At 39.7% G+C, this 25,850-nt stretch overlaps 2 protein-coding genes across 2 annotated transcripts in view; one reads left to right on the top strand and one right to left on the bottom strand.

The window, feature by feature from the left end:
• LOC134219102 (uncharacterized) overlaps positions 1-25,850 on the bottom strand; it is a 434,839-nt gene that overhangs the window by 198,087 nt on the left and 210,902 nt on the right. The window lies entirely within an intron of this gene.
• Positions 23,216-24,300, top strand: LOC134224924 (chymotrypsin-like). Its single transcript, XM_062704581.1, has 4 exons — positions 23,216-23,298; positions 23,358-23,521; positions 23,584-23,849; positions 23,920-24,300. Exons 1-4 carry the CDS (start codon positions 23,248-23,250, stop codon positions 24,213-24,215), a joined length of 777 nt encoding a protein of 258 aa, XP_062560565.1. The 5' UTR covers positions 23,216-23,247; the 3' UTR covers positions 24,216-24,300.

Raw genomic sequence — 25,850 nt, 5'->3', positions numbered from 1 at the left:
GAATGAAACTCTTTTGATAGCAGGGCTGGCCATCTCGAGCGAATGTCGGAATAAAGAATTATGAAAACAACAGATAATCAAGATTGGAAATAGATGATACTTGCTGAAAAAAAAATTAAGAGAGATTGTCAATAAGGCAAACATAAAAAAAAAAGTCCGAAAATATACTTTAACCCTTTTGTTACCGACAGGATACCCGGATACCTTTTTCGTTTTCTAGTGAAATTTTTTTAGGGTTCTGAACATCGCAGGAAATTGAAACTCCGTGACATTTTCAAACTCGGCAAAATTAAGGTTTGGGTGGTACGAAAATGAAAATCCAGTAAGGGGGGGGGGGCTTGGGGAGGGGCTTCTGAATATTTTTACCCCGTAACGTACCGACAGGGTACCCGGGTACCCACGTTTTGGTATGACCATAACTTCGTCAGTTTTCAACCGATTTGGACGATTCCGTTTGCTATGGATTAAGAAATTCATCCTTTATCCGTTCCATGTCATATAGGACCGATCCGGATTACCTGGTTACCGGAGTTCCGGGTTTGCTAGACCATGTCTCAAAAATGGTGAAGTTGATCTTATAGAATCCAAATGATGATTTCTTGTACCCTGAGCTACCAGTTTCGCAAAAAATTCGAGGATTATGACTTCCCAACGTATCAGGACCACGTGATCATATGGACTCGGAACGGACATCCCGGAATAGGTTCCCGTGGGCCCTATAGTGGCCGCAAATTCATTCCTGGCAATATGGGTATCAAAATTCTTGAAATTGTTTCGGGAACATGTTATTCATATAGTTGAAACCATAGGATGGATATGAACCGGAACGGTCATTCTGGAACAGGTTCCCGGAGGGCCCGTAGTGGCCAAAAACTCATTTTGAATAAACCCTAGCAATATGAGTATCAAAATTCTTGGAATTGTTCCGAAAACATGTTTTCCATGTAGTTGAGACCATAGGATGGATATCAACCGGAATGGTCATTCTGGAACAGGTTCCCGGAGGGCCCGAAAGGCCCGTAGTGGCCAAAAACTCATTTAGAATAAACCCTAGCAATATGGGTATCAAAATTCTTGGAATTGTTCCGCAAACATAATTTCCATGTTGTTGACACCATAGGATGGATATGAACCGGAATGGTCATTCTGGAACAGGTTCCCGGAGGGCCCGAAAGGCCCGTAGTGGCCAAAAACTCATTTTGAATAAACCTTAGCAATATGGGTATCAAAATTCTTGGAATTGTTCCGCAAACATAATTTCCATGTAGTTGAGACCATAGGATGGATATGAACCGGAACGGTCATTCTGTAACAGGTTCCTGGAGGGCTCGTAGTGGCCAAAAACTCATTTTGAATAAACCCTAGCAATATGGGTATCAAAATTCTTGGAATTGTTCCGGAAACATGTTTTCCATGTAGTTGAGACCATAGGATGGATATGAACCGGAACGGTCATTCTGTAACAGGTTCCTGGAGGGCTCGTAGTGGCCAAAAACTCATTTAGAATAAACCCTGGCAATATGGGTATCAAAATTCTTGGAATTTTTCCGGAGACATGTTATTCATGTAGTTCAGACCATAGGATGGATATGAACCGGAACGGTCATTCTATAACAGGTTCCCGGAGGGCCCGTAGGGGCCAACAACTCATTTAGAATAAACCCTAACAATATGGGTATCAAAATTCTTGGAATTGTTTGGTAGGGTTTGGGTCACCGTGAACTTTTATATCGTTAATTTGTTGATATTTTTTCGGTGAAAACTAAACACACACTTTGCATAATTTTGCATAACGTTTCGGCCTACTGCTTTTCAGCCATCATCAGATCTAAAATTTATTGAAACATAGTTAACAATTTTCATTTAAAAAATACAAAGTACAATTTTCTTCACCCACTTGCAATTGATCAAACGTTCACCACCAGTGTGGTTTTCAAACTAGAAACCCCCCTAAATTTCTGCATCCCACACGATGCTCTGCGTGACGTCACCCATCTTCTCTTCGTGTTGTATGTGTTCTGAGCGATCGCATTTTGCACACTAGGCCATTGTATGCAGAATTAATTCCACCACATTCACGCTGCATGTTGACGGTTCTGTCGTCACCAATTAGCTTGATATGGAAAGCCTCTGCTATTAGTCTGCTCTCCTGGTTTTCGATCCTCTCTAGAATTTCGGTTTTGTTGAAGTTAAAGTTATGTCCTTCTTCCAGGAAATGTTGTGTTAGACCCGTTTTTGCCTCCTTTTTCTTCATGTTGTTCTGGTGTTCGTTGAGTCTTGTGTCCAGCATTCTGCCTGTCTGTCCCACATAGATTTTCCCATCATCGGTACCGCTCGGAATGCCATACACAACATTTTTTGGTTTTCCCTTTGGGGATAGGGTCTTTCAGACGGGAAAAAACGGTGTCTTTGATTTTGTTTCGTGGTTTGTGTGCTAGTGTTATGTTCTGTTTGTGTTTCAATAAATTTTAGATCTGATGATGGCTGAAAAGCAGTAGGCCGAAACGTTATGCAAAATTATGCAAAGTGTGTGTTTAGTTTTCACCGAAAAATATCAACAAATTAACGATATAATTCTTGGAATTGTTCTGGAAACATATTTTCCATGTAGTTAAGACCATAGGATCGATATCAACCGGAACGGTCATTCTGGAATAGGTTCCCCGAGGGTCCGCAGGGGCCAAACACTCATCTTCTATCTTCTTCTTCTATCTATCTTCTTATCTTATATATATATATAAAACTCAATGTTTGTATGTTTGTATGTATGTTTGTATGTATGTTCCAGCATAACTTCTGAACCCATTGACCGATTTCAACCAAATTTGGAACACACATTCTTTATCTTAAGGACACGACGATAGGGTGGTTAGGGATGCTCTTTGGAAAAGGGGGAGGGTGTGGGGGGAGGGGTATTGCTTAGTTATTGATCAACTCAGTGTACTTTTTAAACCCCTTGGCCGATTTCAACCAAATTTGGAACACACATTCTTTAGCTTCAGGAAACGACGATAGCATGCTCTTTATAAAAGGGAGAGGGTGTGGGGGGAGGGGTATTGTTTAGTTATCGATCAACTCAGTGTAACTTCTGAGCCCCTAGGCCGATTTCAACCAAATTTGGAACACACATTCTTTATCTTAAGGAGACGACAATGGGAGTGCAAAGCATGCTGTTTAGAAAAGGGGGAGGGTGCGGGGGGAGGGGTATTGTTTAGTTATTGATCAACTCAGTGTACTTTTTAAACCCCTTGGCCGATTTCAACCAAATTTGGAACACACATTCTTCATGTTAAGAAGACGACGATAGTGTGGTTGAGGATGCTCTTTGGAAAGGGGGAGGGTGTGGGGGGAGGGGTATTGCTAAGTTATCGATCAACTCAGTGTATCTTCTGAACCCCTTGGCTGATTTCAACCAAATTTGGAACACATATTCTTCATGTTAAGGAGGCGACGATAGTGTGGTCGCGAATACTCTTTGGAAAAGAGGTAAGATATGGGAGGACGGGTATTGCTTAGCAATCGATCAACTCAATGTAAGTCTTGAACCCCATGACCGATTTGAACCAAATTTGTTTCAAATATAGTCTGTCCTAAGGAAACGATTTGAGTGGATACACATTTAATTTTTTTTAACGGGCTCGGTAAATGAATTACCGCTTTCTCAACAGCTGAGCTCTCGGTAGTCAGCTCAGTAAAAAGTTCAACAATTTACCGAGTTCTCAGTTCTGCATACTCGATAACGAAATGTCAAATATTTCCGAGCACTCGGTAAAGAAATACAGGTTGATCTGTAAAAAAAATACGGGCTTCTGTAATACAAATTACCGAACAGAATGTAATTTCGCATCCTTTTTGTTTTAGCGGAAAAAAGAAAAACAAAAGTATTTTCTATTGTAACATATTTCATTATTAATTTCCAATACTAAGAGGGAATAATGGGGAGTTATATTCGCAGAGCTTTTAAACATCTGAATCTCAACTGCCGACTTCCTCAGCCCTTTTTCTGAAGAAAAAACGGGCCGTTCTCAGCGGATGCTGTCGATTTTCTGCAATTTTTAAACTACGATAATTTTTCCGTTGGCTGGGAGTTTTATGTTTTTTCTTACCTTAACATTAACAGCAACTCAATTATTTCCATTTCCATTGCAAATAAAACGTGAAACGTGCGCAGCACACTTCCTCAAGGAACACTTATAATTTCATTTTTCAGAGGACAAATATGGCGGTACATCAGGCGTCACGAAGGTCTTTCGGAAACTGAGAAGTCGGTTAATAAACTACCGTAAGCTCAGTAAAATTTATTATTTTTACCGAGTGCTCAGTATAATTATTTGACAGAATTGAAAAATTTGATAAATATCGAGTTATTCGGTAATTTACACTACCGAGGCATTGGTTTAAATTATTACAAAGATCGGTTAATTCTGATATGTTTACTGAGCTTTCGGTTTAAATTAAGTTTTACAGGATAAAATCGGTAAAAAACAATACCGAGGTGAAATTTGAGATTTAAGTGTGTAGGGGTAGGTCATTTTATTTTCATTTTGTAAACACGTATTCTCTACACAAAGGAAACTATTATAGACAGGCTGGGAGGGACTATTGGAATGCGGGAGGTTATTGGGGTTGCTATTGTTTAGAAAACGTCTTAATTTAAAATCAGTCTTATTTAGTTCATCCGAGGTTCTTTGACATTGTACAATGTTCCGAAAACAAATTGCCCGAATTCCTCAAAAATACCAAGACCTCGACAATAACATTTTCCCGATAATAACATTCTCCGAAAAATGACTTTAACGAAAATAGACGATACTTCCCAATACACATATCCAAGAATATGACATTTCCCTGAATGAAGCTGGCCATTAACATGTCATTCGACATGAAGGCATTTGGGATAATTGAACCGTTTGTTTGAGAAACTGCATATGTAACATTTTTGGCCAAAATGAGATTTTTATATATTCTGAATCCTCGTCCAAAAATACGTATTCTGGCAAAAAACACGAAAAAAAAATTTTTGCTCAGGAATGTATGAAATTTTTTTCGTTTGTTTGAGAAACTACATATGTCCATGTACTTTGAAGAGCAATTATGGAGTACTGTTAAGACTTTTTGCACTGAAAGTGCCCCAGGGTGTTGAGTTTTGCCAAATACTATTGATCTGTATCGGAGAAATCGAATGATTCGGTGCAAATTTGTTCAAAAACAGTTTTTTGTTGTTTTCTCGAAATAGTGTAAAATGGACTTATGCAGTTTCTCAAACAAATGATTCAATTATGAACAGCACCAGTAAAATCTTTCATAGAAAGCATGCATTTGGGTATAAAGCAATGGTTATTGTTACCCTTCATCGGAATCATGGTTTGCCCAGTGAAAAGCAATGAATAATGTGTTTCCTTCTGAATGGTGGATGTGACTGCTTCTTTAAATGTAGGCATTTACCCGGAATAAGGCAATGGTGAGTGTGATCCCTTCTTTAAAAATATGCGTTTGCCCAGAATAATGCATCGGTTGAGGTTTTTCCTTCTTTAGAAATAGACGTTTTCTCGGAATATGGCTATTCAAACCCACGGTCCCTATTTTCAGTCAGTGTTTCTAAAAGCCTTCTTTTAATCAAATGATGAAGTATCAATTCCGAGCAAGGCCGGGTACATAAAGCTAGTTTAGAATAAACCTTGGCAATATGGGTATCAACATTTTTGGAATTGTTCCGGAAACATGTTTTCCATGTACTTGAGACCATAGATTGGATATGACCCGGAACGGTCATTCTGGAACAGTTTCCCGGAGGGGATGGCCTAAAGTGATCATTAATTCATTTGGTAGAATTCCCTGGCAATATGGGTATCAATATTCTTGGAATTGTTCCGGAAACACGTTTCCATGTAGTTGAGACCATAGGATGGATATCAACCGGAACGGTCATTCTGGAACAAGTTCCCGGAAGGCCAGCAGGGGCCAAAAACTCATTTAGAATAAACCTTGGCAATATGGGTATCAAAATTCTTGGAATTTTTCCTGAAACATGTAATTCAAAAAGTTGAAACCATAGGATGGATATCAACCAGAACAGTCATGCTAGAACAAGTTCCCGAAAGGCCTTTAGTGGCCACAAACTCATTTAGAAGACACCCTGGCATCAAAGTTCTTGAAATATTTTCGGAAACATGTTTTTCCAAGAAGATTGGACTGATGTTGGGTCATCAGGCTAATGTCTGTTAGGCCGAATGGTTATTGGGTCGAATGAGAAGTGAGGAGTGAATAGTGAGAAGTGAGCAGTGAGAAATTGAAAGTAAAAAGTGAAATGAGAGAAATGAGAAGAGAGAATTGAAAAGTTACACAGTGTTGACCCGATTTTGTCACTCCCCGATTTTATCTACCTCCGACTTTATCACATTTTCGACCCGAATTCATCACGTTTCGCTTTTGTCACGTTTTTTACCCATTTTGCATCCATAAAAGTTTTTGAAAATTTTTAGTCGTTCTTTTTATTTTTGTAAATTATTCAGCAAACACCAATGATACTTACAGCGTCTGTGGTTCATTATAAATCATTTCTGAGTACCTGTCAAGAATTTTTAAGTCTTTTTGACAAGAAATAACGGGAAAAAAAGAGAGCAAATATTTCTCCTAAATGAGGGTCCCCTCGGAAACCTGTGTGAGAATGACCGGTCCATTGTCAAACCATCTTATGGCCTAATAACCCAAAAGATCATGCTTCCGAGACAATTTCATGAATTTTGATACCCACATTGCCTGGGCTTCTTCAAAATGAGTTTGTGGCCACTTTAGGCCCCACGGGAACCTGTTCCAGGATGACCGGTCCGTTGTCAAACCATTCAATGGTTCAATTACTTATCAGATCATGCTTTCGAAACAATTTCATGAATTTTGATACCCATATTGCCAGGGTTTCTTCAGAATGAGTTTGTGGCCACTTTAGGCCCTCCGGGAACCTGTTCCAGGATGACCGGTCCGTTGTCAATCCATCCTATGGTCCAATCACTTATCGGATCATGCTTCCGATACAATTTCATGAATTTTGATACCCATATTGCCAGGGTTTCTTCAAAACGAGTTTGTGGCCACTTTAGGCCCCACGGGAACCTGTTTCCGGAATAACCGTTCCGGGATTGATTCATAAAAAGGTCCTGTAACGTAGTTAAGTTATATTCTTTAAATTTCCAACGAAGTTTATTAGTCATCACGCAAGAAATCTTCATTTGGTTGAATATATATCTATTCACACATACTTTGGGACTTGGCCCAGTTAATCCGGAATTCCGGTTACCAGGTAATCCGAATCGGTTCTCTGTAACATGTATCGAACAGCGGGTAAGTTCCTGCATCCGTAGCAACCAAAATCGTCGAAATCAGTGAAAAACTTACTATGTTATGATCATTTTAAGTCCGTGGGTACCCGGGTACCCTGTCGGTAACGTAAGGGTGTTTTTTTGTCGGTAACAAAAGGGCTAAAACCCTTGAATCACAAAAAAAACATATTTTTCCAAATTTTAGATCTGTTTAAGATAGGTTTTCTGTACAAAAGGTCTCAAATATGTATATTTTCAATTTTGAGGGCTTACTATAATGATTCATCCATTGCTGAGTTACCAATTGACTTTTTATACCGTATATTGAGGAAGAAGGCAATAAAAATCACTTTTTTTTTCAAAAAATCGCCGTTGAAATATTTTTAAACACCCCGTACGTCATTTCTAGTGACCTTGCCCAACTTTCTGTGAAAAAAAATCAGAGGTACATGAAACTTCGATAATAATCCATTTTTTACACCGTGCATTGTCCTCTCTTGTAAATATCAGGACAAACTGAACTCGCAACAATAAGCGATTGCCCCTAGCTGCCTTGGGGGAGGACAATGATTTTTTTTCCGTGCATCTAAGGAAGTTTCCGGCATTCCACGATGTTTTTGGGTAAAAACTTCATTTATTTAGTCTACATCTAAACAGATAACACTGAATCAACAATTTGACGCCACAATACACGGTTCGAGGCCGCATCTCTCCATCCTCGAATACGCCCCACGCTCGCCAAGTCGTTCTGCACCTGGTCTGCCCATCTCGCTCGCTGCGCTCCACGTCGTCTCATACCTGCCGGATCGGAAGCGAACACCATCTTTGCAGGGTTGCTGTCCGGCATTCTTGCAACATGCCCTGCCCATCGTATCCTTCCGGCTTTAGCTACCTTCTGGATACTGGGTTTGCCGTAGAGCTGGGCGAGCTCATGGTTCATTCTTCGCCGCCTCACACCGTCTACTTGCACACCGCCAAAGATGGTCCTAAGCCAATATGGTAAAAGAAAGGTGTGGAGGAAGTCCAAGCTTGTTAGTATTAGTCAGCTAAAAAAATAAACAAAGTTTGAGGGGAGGGCATTGACGTCACACCGTTCCATCACTCCATTCGCTCATGAACCTTTATGAACCATTTTAGAGAAAACCTATTTTGATAGATTATTTGCGACCCACGAAGTAAATATTTTTGGGAGCAAAAGAAAAGCAGCATCAGACAATTAATAATTATATTCACAAGCTATAACTAATTCGCAGTTTAATTTATAAGGCTTCCTAACTATATATTTCGGCTGTTTTCTGTGAGGCATACATTTTTCATCATCGTTCATCCACTTTGCTGTAATAACTCCATATTATTATTGGGAAATGGTCATACACATTGGGCATCTGAGCTACAGAGTAAATCAGAAGATGTTTAATATTCTCGATATCCAAGGATACTCGCTATAGTATGTAAAACAATCAAACGTTATTTGATAAATATATAATAAGCCCATAACAAAATGCTGGTTGCCCCTTGATACGATGATGCAGTGCATAACGCTTGGAGGGGAAGTTGAAAAAAATGTTGAAACTACCTCTGTGACGTAAGCCGTCGTCAGGTAGTGAAAAGGTTGCTAAGACGCGACTAAAACCACGCACTACACCACAGGCAAATGGCTGTGTAATACACAAAATGATCACCTCACCTTCTTTACACCATATTGGTCCTAAGCACCCGTCTCTCGAATACTCCGAAAAAAAAACTTAGTAAAAAAACTGGGTAAAAACTTAGTGGTAGTCAATATTTAGGCATATAAATGGGCATTTGTTGAGATGATTTCAGTGTTTCTTTTGAATTATACATCGCAGATTGAAAATCCTTGTCCTATGCAGATATGGACAAAGACATTGTCGCTAGTTTCTTTTGCTACTTTTTTGTGTTTTCTGCGACAATTACACTCCTTGGGTCAAAGAATTTAGATCAAATTGTGTCCATTAAAAAGCAGAAAGATTGAACCATCAATCCCAAAATAAGATTTATTCCAAACAAATTATTTATATATTTATATAGTTCCTGTTTTTATGGAAATACTGAAGAATCTAACTATGAGATCAAAATTGGCATCGTATTCTCGGATATATTAGAGCATGTAAGGCAAATAATTCTTGTCATATTGTGTTTAAATTCTGATAAATGCTTGTTGCGCGGTGCGTTTGTCAGTAACAAACTCTGCTGACGACAAAAGGTATATTGTTAGGCGTTGCTCGAATATTGATTTCCTGCCTTTTGTAGCCTGCTTTTGGCAATTTCAGCAACAATTACACTCCTTGCATACAACGGTATCCGATTTTACTCTTGTCACTGATCTCACTATCGCGTTGCGATCTAAAGCTCAATCCGGGCCAACCAACTGTAAAGGCCTATACTTGAATGAATTGCCGCCGTTGACCCCCACCGCACAAATGTTTCGGACAGGAGACTGAAATTCATTCAGTTTAGTTTGTACTGCACTGACTTATCTTTATTGACGCGATCGAATGGATGAGATTAAATATAGGTACCTATAAATCCGGGTGAGATGCCGCGTCGGTATAGGTGCCGCACTTTGGAGAACTGGTAGTAAAGACTTGATTTATTGGCGCAAATTTAGGGGAACTGTTCCGTTTTCCAACTCATTGAACATTTTCATAACATGCGAGCCCAACGCAAAAAAGTGTTCATGAATTCGTGAACTAACAAGTTGTATTCCTTGTATTTTTTCGGGAACAACAGCCACGGGAACATAGGTCATGATGTTGTTAGTTGATGATGCTGTAGTTGAGGAAACGACCTTCGATCCTCAGCTTGCACAGCCTTGCGTTGATTGGTTACCACCGAATCACACGTTGGCGCATCTTGCTCAACACTAAAGCCGGTTACCAGTTCGTTGGCGGTGTAACAGCTTTGGTGGAAAGTAGCCACTCGATGCCCACATTTCCACATTATCTGTCCTGTTCCACCCAACAACAGGTCTTGAGGTCGTGCGCTTTGATCGGCACACGGTTGGAAGTTAGCAGAGCCCATTGTCAAATGCCACCACATCCCCACAACACGTAGTGGCCTGGGGAGGGGTCGTTAAGCCCTTGGATATAGTCCCTGCTGCCCCCACATTGATCAATTTCCCCTCGAATTCCAGTTCAGACCGCTGATGCCGAATTATCAATGAATAGATTACCTAAAAAAATGCTTTTGTCTTACCATTACCAGAACTCTTGCGCCGTCAGTGTTCATGATTGTCATAAATCTGACACCAAGATTTGAACGATTTTCCAATCCGAAAATTTCTTAGACCGAACCGGGAATCGAACCCAGCCACCTTCAGGGATGGTGCATACACTTTAAAATACCAACCAATTAGAGCAGTGTGCAATTGTACGGGGTAATCAAGGGAGTTAAAGGTTTTCCTGAATCGTTTCGGGACCCTGGTCAACTGTGCAGGAGATGAAAACGATTGATCGCTTTCCGCATCGCGGTTAAAATTTTGATTAAAATTCGAATGGAGAAACACACATTTTAGCAATGTTGCTCTTGGAATTTTAATTTTTTTGTGAATCGTTTCATTACGCTAGTACAAAGTCTTAGATAAACTGAAAAGCTTTAGTCAAAAAATTTAAAAAATTGTCTGCCTTAATAGATGCTATCCTAACATTATCGCGAATGTATTGACCATTTGAAATGTATTTTTGAACATTTTATCAGATAAGTAAGAAACTCATGCGAAACATTAAACATCCACTCCCATTCCATACATCTTACGTAATTGTTTAAATATTGTACCATTTCAGAGAGCAATGACCACCAATAACCCAGTCGACAGTGGAACTGGCTGACCTTCACCATGGAACAATACAATTACCATCAACATCACAGACGTCAACCATCATCAGTAGATGAAACTCCATTCAGCAAAGTGGGTAACCTTGCAGAATCGCACAGCTCAGTCGCGGGAGTGACTCATTCAACAATTTTACCCTCATATGGAACCGGAAAAGATTGACAGGTAGGCAGAGTGTTGTCGGGGGAGGATGCAAAACCGAGCCGGAAAGGAAAAGCAGTCAAACTCAAACAATGCACGCTACCGTGGCTTTACTCAGTGGCTGGTTCGAATCAAAGAAATACAGAGCCGGAATTGAAATTACTGGATATTATTATATTATTTTTCAATTTAGTTGCAAAATTTTCTTATAAAATGAGGTAAGAATAATAGTAAACTACTTTTATACCGGTGAATACCTTGCGATGTGGAAAAAGCTGAAGAATGATTACAAACAGTTGTGGAAATATCTGGCTCGTACACGCCAAGATTATTTGCATATTGCTTGCATGTATTGTTGCTTTTCACCCCTCTTAAAATAATCGCTACAAAACCGATACAGCCTTAATTTAGGTAGACGTGTGTGCTCTGTGTGATGACAAATAGATCTGTTTCAAAAACAATATATGACAAATGGAATCTTGATTAATGACGACGGCGATGGCGGTAATTTGCATTCTAGTTTAAAAGTTAACGATTCTGACTTCTCAAAGGGCGCAACGTGTTCAATATCCAAAAACTGTTTTAAAATCCATCCCATTTTTCCTCTATCGCCCTTATTCTTTATTTAGTTTAATTCAACGGACCAGTATTAGTCTAATTGAATACTTACATATCCAAAAAGTATCACTCATATGACTCAGATAAATTTTTATGAAAAAGAAAATATTCTTAATCCTCAAAAACAATTTTAAACTGATTTAGACCGCATACAAAGACAAAGAACTGGCGGCGCCATTCTGGCCGCATGGCCTTTGCCAAAAGAGGCTTGGCGTGGTCTGCTCACAGAGGGGTGGAGTGCGGGGTGACGGAGGCTGCAGCCAGCAGCACCAAAGTCTTCCCAGTGGAACGGCCCATAGAAAGCAGGCCCAAGCAGTATTGGTGAGGTCGTTGGGGGCGGAAGTGACCCTGTAGTGCAAGCAACTGGACGAGGTCACGAACGCTGACGACGTCACCTCTGCGTCAGAGAGCAGTGCGGTACAAAGGTCGAGAATTTTTCTGTACGCCCAAAGTCCCAAACACAATGTCAGCGGAACGGCAACGGAAACGGCAAATTTGACAGAAAATATATGGGTTAACTGTCAAATTTGCCGTTTCCGTTGATGTTCCGTTGACATTATGTTTGGGGCTTAAGAGGCAGACCCTTTGACACGCAGGTAGCCTACCTTAGGTTACCGGTCGCGGAAGCCAAAAAGGTCATGGAGCGAGGGAAGCTGATGATCGGCTGGTCAGTATACCCAGTAAGCAAACTCCATCCATCTTCAGTGGACAGGTGCTATCGGTACGTAGAGTCGGGGCACACGTCTTACGAATCTAAGTGCTCAGACCGTAGATACCTGTGTCGTCGTTGTGGTGAGGAAGGCACAAGCCGCAGGAATATGCCAAAGTGCCTCATCTGCGCCAGCAAAAGGCAAGCCGAGTTCCGAACAGTGCTCTCAAGACAGCAATCATAGCGAACCCGAACATGTCCAGGCTAGCTATGCAGAGATGCCTCAATAGATGGATAAGGCAGAAGTTGGTGATGTTGTCGAAGGCCGGGGAGCCACCGGGAAACCCCTCGGCGTACAGACCCATCTGTCTAATTGACACGACGGGCATGTTGCTGGAGAGGACCACCCTCAAAAGGCTGACCCCGTCAGTTAGAAGCGGTTGCAGAATATTTTTCTCGGTTTCTGTGTGCCGAAAAGAGTTTGCTGTACTGCTTACAGTGGCCTATCTTGCGGAACGTAAAAATAGAAGCTCATCTCGAAATGATCGAAATTAAAAACACCGTGAGGTTCGCATTTCCCAAAGATGCTCCACGACCATCGTATGGAGAGATAACTGGGTTTGTTAAATCGCTGAATGCCAGCGTCACGGAAATGGAGACAAGAGTGAGAAGGCTTTCAAGGACATGTTGGCGAACAATACCCAGCGAAGTAATTTTTCGGTATGATAATGGAACAACAGTAGCAGTGGAGATGTATGATGCAGAGGGTGATTTTCAATACGTACGAGTGTGTGAGCTTCCACCGGAGCTACCTGATCGAGAAATAGCAACGGTTCTAGGAAAGTATGGAAAAGTAAAGCGCTTAGTGCGGAAAAAAATTCCTGCTGATTGCGAGTTGGATGTATTCAACGGTGTACGTGGCGTGTACATGGACGATAAAATGGAAATACCATCGGCACGTCCAGGCACGACTGTTTAAATAAAACGAAGGTTTTAGATATATGCGTTTTAGAAGATACACAGGAGACGAACATCGATGAACCAGTGCTTGAACAAAAACAAGATCCCAAGGTTCAACTAATCCCAATAAGGTGTTGGAAGTCTGATGGAAAGGTATACACGCAATACGCAGGGATCAATCAGATTAAAGCTGAAGACAAGGACAAATGGCAGAAAAGGCGCGACACCGAAGCAAGGGCAGCCAGGTGCTTTTCACCATTGAAGGAAAAAACTTTAAAAAAATCTCTACCAATTTCCATTGGTTCACAATCTGACATGTCAGACTAGCCTTTTGTCATATATTTTTGTTTCAGTTTTGCATCAAATTGAATAATCACAATATGAAATGAATTTCGGCTCCGTAATGTGTATGCCACGATTGAGCCTATTAAATAAATCAACACAAAAAAAAAGTTATCGGTTCGTACGGGTAAATCCACATTGGACGCTATTAACTCAGTGGTAAAGGTCGCTGAGATAGCAATCCAACTGTAAATTCAAGGTATTCAATTCTGTGCGGGTGCGCTAATGACGCATCTGTTACGAAGAATGCATTCAACAAAGCAAGTTGTGATGCCTTCGCGCGGTCGTTACGCCGGCTTCGCCTGCCGGTGGGCCTGTACCGGATCTTGGAAAGCTATTTCAAGAACCATGTACTATTATACGAGACCGATGCCGGTCAGAGAAGCGTTCCTATTACCGGAGGAGTTTCGCGAGGATCAATACTGGGCCCGGTATTGTGGAACCATGTGTACGACGGGGTTCCGAGACTCAAGTTCACTGCTGGTGTCAAGATTATCGGTTTCACTGACGTAACCCTGAAGGTCTGCGAGAAGTCGATTCCCGAGGTAGAACTGACCGCAGTTCACGCAATCAGCATCATGGCGGATTAGATAACCTAAGCGCTAGAAGCCTGAAGCTTGCTCAACATAAAACGGAAGTTTTTTTTTTTTAAACTAATTTTATTTGCTAATTATCTAATACATGCATTCATCTCTTAGACTAGGTGTTCCGTGTTTTCTTAACACTATCACCCTTATCTGCTATGTTATATTTTTAGTTATTATTAATACATTTCAATTGCCTCTGGCAGTTAGAATTTTTCCTCTGGTTGAATTGAACCATGTAGGAATTACAATGTTTTCAACTTAAACTAAACTTAACCTATTTTATACTAAGGGTACAAGGAGTTAATCGTTGCAATAGAAGATTGCAACGATTTTTGTCTAAAATTGGAAATTATTTTGTTGGACATTTGTTGCAATGTCTCAATATTAGAAATTCTATGAAGCTCATTGGTACTATACCACGGAGGCAACTTCAGAATCATTTTCAGAATTTTATTTTGAATCCTCTGAAGTGCCTTCTTTCTGGTATTGCAGCAACTAGTCCATATTGGCACAGCATACAACATGGCAGGTCTAAAAATTTGTTTGTAAATCAAAAGTTTGTTCTTAAGACAAAGTTTTGATTTTCTGTTTATAAGTGGATATATGTCAATGTGATTTTTTAAAGTTAATTTTTGATCTAGCAGAAGTCCTAAATATTTAGCTTCGCTAGACCAATTAATTGGAACCCCATTCATAGTGACAATATGTCTGCTAGAAGGTTTCAAATAAGAAGCTCTCGGCTTATGTGGGAAAATTATAAGCTGAGTTTTGGAAGCATTCGGGGAAATTTTCCATTTTTGCAAGTAAATGGAGAAAATATCCAAACTGTTTTTGCAATCTACTACAAATGACACGAAGGCTACGCCCTTTGGCTGAGAGACCTGTGTCATCTGCAAACAAAGATTTTTGACACCCTGGTGGTAAATCAGGTAAGTCAGAAGTAAAAATGTTATACAAAATGGGCCCCAGTATGCTGCCTTGGGGAACACCAGCTCTTACAGGTAATCTATCAGATTCAGAATTCTGATAGTTTACCTGCAGTGAGCGATCTGATAAATAATTTTGGATCAGTTTAATAATGTACAGAGGAAAATTAAAATTCATCAATTTTACAATCAAACCTTCATGCCAAACACTGTCAAATGCTTTCTCTAAATCAAGAAGAGCAACTCCAGTCGAATATCCTTCAGATTTGTTGAGCCGAATTAAGTTCGTAACTCTTAATAACTGATGAGTGGTTGAATGCCCATGGCGACCAAATTGCTCATAAGCAAAAATAGAATTGTCATTAATATGAACCATCATTCTATTTAAAATAATCTTTTCAAACAGTTTGCTTATTGAAGAAAGCAAACTGATTGGGCGATAACTAGAAGCCTCAGCTGGATTTTTGTCCGGCTTCAAAATTGGAACAACTTTGGCGTTTTTCCATTTATCTGGGAAGTATGCCAATTGAAAACATTTGTTAAATAAATTAACCAAAAAGGATAAAGAGCTCTCAGGAAGTTTTTTGATAAGTATGTAGGAAATACCATCATCACCCGGGGCTTTCACATTCTTAAATTTTCTAGTAATAGATCTCACTTCATCCAAATTAGTTCCCAACGAAGGGTAAAAAACACTGTCTTGGTTGAGAATGTCTTCGAAGCTTCGTATAACCTGTTCCTCAATTGGACTAGTGAGACCTAGACTAAAATTATGGGCACTCTCGAACTGCTGAGCAAGTTTTTGAGCCTTTTCGCCATTTGTTGATAAAATTTTATTTCCCTCTTTAAGCGCTGGAATTGGCTTTTGAGGTTTTTTAAGAATTTTCGTTAATTTCCAAAAGGGTTTCGAACTGGGATCCAACTTCGAGACATTATTCTCAAAGTTGGTATTTCCCAGAATAGCGAAATTTCATTTTGCAAATCTCGCCAAATAACTTTCAACGCGGGATCGCGAGTTCTTTGGTATTGCCTTCGCCTCACATTTTTAAGACGGATCAGTAGCTGAAGATCGTCGTCAATAATAATGGAGTTGAATTTAATTTCACATTTAGGAATTGCAATGCCTCTGGCTTCGACAATTAAATTTGTCAAAGATACGAGAGCATTATCAATATCACTTTTGGTATCGAGAGGAGTATCAACATCAAAATTCCTATCGATATACGTTTTATATAAATCCCAATCAGCCCTATGATAATTGAAAGTAGAGCTCATTGGATTATAAATGGCTTCTTGTGAGATTTCAAATGTCACAAGAAGGTGATCAGAGTCAAAGTCAGCATGAGTTACCAATTGGCCACACAGCTGACTTGAATCCGTTGAAACCAAATCAATTGTCGAAGGATTTCGTGTGGATGAAAAACAAGTTGGTCCATTGGGATATTGAATAGTATAATATCCCGCAGAACAATCTCCAAATAAAATTTTGCCGTTGGAATTGCTTTGAGCATTATTCCATGAACGGTGTTTGGCATTGAAGTCATCAATTACGAAGAATTTTGATTTGTTGCGAGTCAGAATTTGAAGATCAGCTTTCAACAAATTCTTTTGCTGCCCATTGCATTGAAAAGGCAAATAGGCTGCAATGAAGGAAAATTGACCAAAATTTGTTTCAACAGAAACTCCTAAGGTTTCAAAAACTTTGGTTTCAAACGAAGAAAATAATTTATGTTTGATACATCTATTAATGACAATGGCGACCCCACCACAGGCGCTGTCAAGACGATCATTTCTGTAGATAAAATAATTTGGATCTCTTTTAATGGAGAGTCCTGGTTTTAAATAAGTTTCTGTTATAATGGCAATAGGCACATTATGAACTGTTAGGAAGTTGAATAATTCATCTTCCTTACCCTTTAGAGAGCGGGCATTCCAATTTAGAACTTTCACACAATTATTTAGATCCATTAAAACGGAGTCCGATAACAATTTTTTGTGTGTACTTTATACCAACCTGAACAGCTTCTGGTATGGTATTTGCTTTGAACATTGCATTAATCCTGTGATGCAATTGTTCTGTTAAAAAATCAAAATCGGAAGCAGTCATGCTACCTGAAACGGCAACATGACCATTATTTTCCGTTGGGAAATGGGTATAAACCTCATTTTGAGAAGAGAAATTTTGTCTACCAGCAGCGATGTTTGCATACGTAGGTACATTCGAAAAATTGGAATTTACTGAAGTGCTTGCTACCCGTTGACGAGCGGCAAAATTTGTTTGTGAATTGTGGTGGGTATGAATTGTTCGACCGGTAACCGGTTTCGAAATTTGAGCGTTTGAAAAATTTCTACCCGTCGAATCTGGGATCCGATTGGAATTTCGCGTCATCAATTTTGCACGGGAATTCAAAACTTTTTTGCGTGAAGGACATTCCCAGAAATTGGATTTATGATTGCCCCCACAATTTGCACATTTAAATTTATTGGAATCTCCTCTCACAGGACATGCGTCCTTGGCGTGAGAGGTTCCACCACAAATCATGCATTTAGCATCCATGTGACAATGTTTGGTGCCATGACCCCACTTTTGGCACTTACGGCACTGGGTGGGGTTTTGAAAATTTCCCCCAGGCCTGCGGAAATGTTCCCATGGAACACGGACATGAGACATAATACAGGCCTTTTCCAAACTTTTCATATTAGGGTAAATCACTACTTGGGCCTATGGACCCGGTTCCCGGCTCACTACACAGAAAACTAATGATTTAAGGTACACTGGGGGAAGTGGAAAAAGGGGGTAAGTGTGAAAATCGACTCGAAAAATTGGAATTGTACATACTTTACAGTTTTTACCACTTCATAGCATCATGCAATATTATACTTTGATGCTCACACTAATACTATGTTGAAATTTGTATAACACATACACTAACACGGTTGTCGCTTAAACTGTAATTTTAGGTTTCGTGAAAAATTGATATTCGCATTCATAAAATTAATTCTTATTTGCACCAATTGATCTTTTTTCAAGTGAATTTATATCACAGGTGACCATTACAATACAATTAAACTAATCCCATTCAATTGGTAGTGGTTTGAACCTAGAAAGCAAATAATTCAAAGATTTTACACTTACCCCAGGTATCAAACACTGCGGGGGAAGTGGATAATGTTCTAATTACGCAATTTTTTCTTCCCTCTAGGGTTTATTTCGATAGCTGTGAATCTTAATATGTTTCTTCTTTGTTATCATTGTGATTCCAGTGGTGATTGGACTCATTTAAATGAGAAAATGCCTGAATAATCCACCTATCGGTACTGATGCCTTTCACATGTTTTACACATGAAAAAATATATATAAGAAAGTTAAAAATAGCACTGATAGGTAAATATATTGTATAATTTACATTAATTTTTATTCCTAACAAGTTTCGCCGTTGAATACAATTTTTTTTCGAACAAATCGATTAAGGACAAGTGCTTAAGAATAGCTGATAATTTGTACGTGTTTTGCGCACACACATACATACAAATACGCACATACAGACATCATCTCAATTCGTTAAACTAAGTTGATTAGTTTATAACCCTGTAAGTCCCATTTTTCCTTTAAAATGTTCATCTTTGGGGCGAACGTATAGACTTTACGTACACTTAGTGTCCGAGAAGGCAAAACCAGCCCTCCCCTAGCTATTACGAGAATTCCTTGAGGATCTATTCCGTTGGGGTAATGAAATTATTCCACAAAAGATACTCAGAGCAATTATCGTATTGATTTTAGTTATATGTAACTACTCATCACAATTGAAGGTCAAGACAACATGGGTTTTCCACTTACCCCATCCCACTAGGGTAAGTGGAAAAACAACTCCTAATTTTAAAATCTATTTACATAAATTTCAAGCGACCAAAATGGTACGAATTACCGCACAGTTGGTGCAAAATTGACTGTTTTTGATAGCCCATTTTGATTGAACGCATTTAAATCATTTAAACTGGTTTTACACTAATTCAAACATGCACTATCGATTTTTCATTTTCCACTTCCCCCAGTGTACCTTATACTGTTTGGAAGCCGCAGGTTTATGATTGATAATTTTTAAAAAGTCTCCCATTTATTTTTCACAATATTCAATATCTTTCGATCACTTGTTTTACTCCTAATTGATCCAATTGTAGAAAATAAAAATGTAGATTTCAAAATCTCGCTCTCCGATGCCACACCACTGAGCCGGAGTGATTCTTCCACTTTTACAAAACGGTATCATCAAATAAACACCTACCTGAAAATCGTCCTAGTGCTCGTTACAATCATTGCTTCAAGCTTTTAATCACCACACCATGATGCTTCACACACGCACTTCAATCTAATCACTAGAACGTATCACCAGAACTTATATAAATATAATTAGAATACATTTAAAAATGTATTCTCAAACCGAACAAAAAATCACCTCGGCCCAAAAACTTCTAGCCGCACCGTGCTCCCAAAAGGCCAGGAGAATGAAAATGATCCTTTATCGTTGATAGGAAAACTGTTTAATACGTTGACGCTATCATGTTATTTATAATTTTCTCGATTTCAAAAGGTGAAAAAAATATTGTTTTTAAGTGTTTAGAAAAAATTTGGATGAGTAAATATATCTTCTCAACCAAATAAAAATGATTATGAATGATACCATCTGGCATCTTGTTGTCGTGGAACGTGTATATTTTTGTTTACGTCGCATTTTCTACCGTCCCGAGAGAGAATGAGAGAGAAATGTTGAGAGATTGAGTGAAATTTTGCTTAGGCCGGGAACTGGTTTTATGGTATGCCGAATGGAAATCGCTATGACAGAAATGAGTGCTGCACCTCGTTAATTTAAATCAAATAAAAGCTTTTTTGAACGATATTTAGCACGAATAGCTATTTTTTAAGCAGAAGTGAACCCCAATGCAGTATTATACAGCCCACAAAATTCAGGAAAAGTTGCTTCCTGTCATAAATATCAATTGAATAATGCAGTCGTACGCATGTTAGGCCGGGAATGGGGTAAGAAACCCTATTTAGTTCACTTTTGTTTAAATGAACTTAATAAAATTTTTGAGAAATGCCCCTCTGGGAAGTACAAGAGTGGGATTTCTTTTTCATCTTAATTACTTGGATTGGTGAAAATCCAAGTAATTGAGAAATTTCAATTTTAATCTCATCCAGTGATTTATCCTCACTGGGGAGACCTTTCAGGACGACTTTGAACAATCGCTCAGTTTTGTCGTCGTATGTGAAGAATTTATGGTGCTTCTCAGTTAAATACTGAAGAAGACGTTTGCGATCGTCAAAGGATCCCGGCAAAACGCGGCAGTCACCCTTCCAGGCAATCTGAAATGAAACTTCGATCCCCTGAAGGTTACTCAAAATCTCATTCCGGAAGCTAGAAAACTCGGCAACAGATACCACAATTGGCGGAATCCGTTGTTTCTTCGCATGAATCGAATCACCTGGGCTAGAGGTAGATTTGATTTTCTCAAATTCGTCGTTAATCAAATTGAACTGATTGCTCAGTTCGATTGGAGAAGAATTATTTCCGATATTAGAGTTAGAAGGAATATCTGAATTCTCCAGCTTCCTTCTATTTTTTCCGCGCTTTGGCAGGACGGTCTTGAAACCTTGTTTCTTTGAAGGAAGTGGAGAATTCAGAGACTCCCCCTTCCTCTTGTTTTTATTAATGCTCATTGCTGAGCGTGGAGACGTGACTTTCTAGAAGGTTTTTCCCAGAACGGTGTCCCTGCAGGATTACCACCGCTTGTCTGAATTTTACTTCCCAAAACGGATCCAACGTAAAACGAAGGCACGGGTCCAAGCAAAGTTCGTAACGGAATCAGTAGGCACAAATAGCGCTGAGAAGCACTGTTGAAATTAGAATAGCTTCGGGTAGTATTAAAAACTTCCTTCCGCAAAGAGAGAAAGAACCTCACAGCACGAAAGCACGATGCGGTCTGATAAAATGGAAGTGGTAATCGTCATCTACCGCAGATCGACACAACATCCAGTGCTTCATATGGGAGAAGTCGAGCTCACGTCGAAGCGGAGCCCGAAGGTTCTCAGGGCCACAATAGATGACAAACTGACCTTCCGCAGTCATGATAACTATGCATGCAAAAGGGCAAACATTTACCATCCAGAAGGAAATACATTAATCATTGCTTTTCACTGGGCAAACCATGATTTCGATGAAGGGTTGAGTTGATCGATTACTGAACAATACCTCTCACCCACATCCTCCCATTTTCCATCCTCAACCCACTATTGTCGTCTCCTTAAGTTAAGATAAATTATGTGTGTTCCAAATTTGGTTGAAATTGGCCAAAGGGCAAGGAAGTTACACTGAATTGAGCGATAACTAAATAATATACCTCCCTCCACATCTTCCCTCTTTCCCAAAGAGCATCCCTAGCCGGTCTCCTTAAGGTAAAGAATGTGTGTTCCAAATTTGGCTTAAATCAGTCAATGGGTTCAAAAGTCATGCTGGAACATACATACAAACATAGAGATTGTGTATCCGGTATAAAGTTAGACGACATTTTCTACCGAAGATCGACTTTTCTCGAGATACAGGCGAAATTCCCATCTTCGGAAGTGTAGTGCGCTGGATTCGCCTAAAGATGCGTTAAACAACGCATCCTGTAGTTTGAAAGATAAAACTTCGAAACAAAGTTCGGTTCGGAAATCCCTACTTCCGAATTCTAATTTGGTGCAGCGCCGACAATAAGCTACTTTGAATTATACTCCTCGTGCTTAGCATGAGTTTTGGCTCTAATGCCGATCTATGATAGCAGCTGGCTTATATTGAAGTCGTTACCATTGTGCAATTCTCAGCGATAACAGAAATTCTACAAGTCAGAGAGGGAATTAGCAGCGGCATTTATTTTATATTGTTCCAGAAAGGTTCAAATGCTGAATCAGTAACATAATCGGGTAAATTTGCAAGTTCAACTATAATTCAAAACAGACTACCACATCTTCTTATGGCAATCTTGTTTTTGGTTGATATATCGTTGACGGGAGATCTATCCCTTGCCCCAATGTTGTTTTCGTAAAAACATTGTTTATCTTTGTGCATATTGATCCTCAAATCACTTTTATAGTCACTTTCATAGTATTAATGAATATTAAAGCCAATATATAATCATCATTCCAGATTTGGTTTACGTTGAGTTACGAATAGAATAGGACAGAATGTCCAAACATTATAATTGAACCCCGTTTGTAGATTGGAAGTTTATTGTCAACGATAACAATGCAACGATTTCTTTATCGTATTTGATATCGCTTTCAAAGGTAATCTCTTGTTTGCTTTACCAACATAACTACATCGTAGCCCAGTTGATATGAGTATTTCTAAGAATTGCAAAGTATCGACGTCTGGATGCACATACCGGGAATAGATTTAACGGCAATAAATTCCGAACTTCTTGATAACGGAGTCGTGTCGTAAGAAATTTGATTAAACTGACTTGTCAAGGGTCTCCAGTAGCTTTGCGATCAAAGGCATAGGATCGCCAATCCGGAGATGGCGAGTCCGATTCTCGGTCCGGTGTAGGAAGTTTTCGGGTTGAAGGCTTTCTCTACACCCTGAGCATAGTGTATCCATTGTAGTTGCCACACAAGATACATACTCATGCAATGGGGGGCATAGAAAAGCTTTCAATCAATAATTGAGGAAATCCTAACAGAATACTATGCTGAAAACAGGCCAGGTTCCATTTGGAATGTAGAGCCATTGAAGAAGAATAAGACTGGTCAATAATATAAAAGTGGTCACATTAGTTATGGTCGCCCCAGAGGTAATCTCGATTGCATTGTAGGACAATGAAACAGTTTACGTTACTAGTTGTACTTTTGTGTTTTATTAACACTCAGGTGAGGAATTATACATTTATTATATAATGCGCAGAAAGTTTGAATATGTCCGATTTCAGGCAGCACCGGACCGCACTTCCCGCATCATCAATGGACGAGTAGTTCCACACAAACCTTATAATGTGTTTATCATGTTCCTAAACGATAACAATTCAGGATTCTTTGGTGGAGGCACAATTATTTCTAACCTCCACATTCTGACTGCCGCAGCCAACATCGTCGGGTAATGTTCTATCAAGCATATAAACACGCATTATGAGTAATGCACTGCATCACATTTCACAGATTCACCTCATGGACTGTTCGCTATGGGAGCAACATCTTCAGCCAATTAAATGAAATCGTTTCAACCACTGCTACTCCCCATCCTGAATTTGATTCAAATAACCGGCTCAACGACATCGGCGTTATTACTCTGCCTCAATCTCTAACGTTCCACGCAACCGTGTCGCCCGCTGCCCTTCCATCGCGTTTCTCATCTGAGCTAAATCTGCTACCTCTTGAAAACGAGCAGGGAACAATCGTGGGCTTCGGATTCACCAGTGAAGATGGTAAGTATCATGAATTCAAATTGTTCTCACAACAATGCAAACCTGTAACGTCCCTTACGATACCCAACAGTTCATACACAATCGGATGTTTTGTGGGGATCCTTCCAGCGGGTGATAGACGATGCTAACTGCCAACGGTTCTATACGATCACGCTGCCAAGGCACTTTTGCGCTACTGATAATGTTGACTCTTCCAACGTTTGCAACGGAGAAATTGGCGCTGGTTTCATTACTGACGTACGAGGTTTACCGACAGTCACGGGAGTTGCATCGCAGCTAACAGTTGGTTGTGGCTACACGAGTCCAACGGCGTACACTCGTGTTGAATTCTACCGTGAATGGATCAATACAATAACATCACTATAATTTAGATTAAAAAGATTCACCACATATGTATACCATCCTGGTGAATTATGAAAACGACTCAATTAAAATATATGTAATTTCTTAATGTGTTTTATTTTTATATGATCTCGACAGTACCTTCTGTGCTTCTCCAGACCTTGTCTTCGACTCAGGTTTGTTCTGCTTCAACGACCAGGTCTCGTGTTAGTGAAAGATACGTAAAAGGCGTTCTGTATTCGATTGAATGGTTCAGTGGAGTTCGAAGTAAGTACGATTTTCTGCTATGGTGCGTTTGCTGGCACGTGAACTCATCAACCCTTTCCATTTCGCCATCACTTATGAATGCTCGTGGTGGGGTGCTCAGAAAGCCTTCTCTTGAAACTCTTACCATCGTCTTTGACTGATGACTGATGATTCCTCCCTCTTCTTAGAGTAACTTTTCGTTGGCTATACAAAGCAGCCTAAAATGTCCATCAGCATCGTACAAATCATTTATATTCTTTTCTGCCTATATAACGCACTGCAAAGCGATGTTAGAGCTGATATCCACGTAGCGGTGTGTCAAGCTGCGTTAACGCCGCGCTCACGCATACGTGTGCACGACTACAATCGATGCTGGGTACCTTGCGTGGACGCTGCGTTGCGCAGCTTGAGAAACCGCTACGAGGACATCGGCCCTAAAACAGTAGGCAAGAAAAATCATCACTTTGCCATAATCATCAATAGCTTTCCTGAAACTCGAACTTCGGACATCACCCATTGGATCAAATTCCACGGAAATGCGTATTTGTGCAATAACTTTCATAGTTTATCGCTGCGACTTAAAAATCGAAAGATAATATTTATATGGACAGTAGATCTGATGGCATTTTAAAAAGTGGCTGAAATTCAGACGATTTCTCGCTTAACTTTTCAAAAGGACCTAAGTAACATTTTTTTCATGAATTAATTTGAATGGCGCCATCAACAGAACAACATGAAAGCTTTTGTTTGCAGTACTATGTTTGTATTTGTTTAAAGAAATTTTATTTTTTTAAATATCCAATCGACGTCTGCGTTTTCTATACCGGAGAACACTTTGCGATTGCGAAAATCGGAGACGGTCACGAAAATATTATGAACTCTGTATGCTAATATCTGAGCCGTTTCTCGATGGATTTAAATTTTTTCGAACCATTCGATCAACGCAAATGTACGGAAAATACTGATTTACAACTAGTTATTATCAATAACCGGTAGAAAGTTTGGAAATTGATAAATTAACCAATCCCATATATGCATCGTAAGCACAAACATCAAACTCATGCAAAGTAGTGCGGACACAGCACCGCTAAGGCGTTGGTAGCAGTCTCAACCGAAAATCATCGCATCGATGGTCGTCGGGGTGGTTGCTGCAGATCTTTCAAGGGGCTGTCCATAAACCATGTAAACTCTTTAGGGGGGCGTGTAGTTGTTTCGAAAAAGTTTAAGTTTGTCTACGGAACGTAGACATATCGTTAAGGACATAGTTGGAAGAGTACCACGATGGCAGCCAATATGGCACCGGACCTTCCACGGGCCAACCCCACACCTCCCGCACTCCTCTCCCACCAACATTCGAATGCATCGAACAGCATCGAACAAAAGTTTAATATTCAAATTACTAACCTGTTCACA

Source organism: Armigeres subalbatus, chromosome 3 (assembly GCF_024139115.2).
Source record: "Armigeres subalbatus isolate Guangzhou_Male chromosome 3, GZ_Asu_2, whole genome shotgun sequence".
Lineage (NCBI taxonomy): Eukaryota > Metazoa > Arthropoda > Insecta > Diptera > Culicidae > Armigeres > Armigeres subalbatus.
Note: the sequence above shows the minus strand (reverse complement) of the source record. Positions and strands in the feature narration are given on the sequence as shown.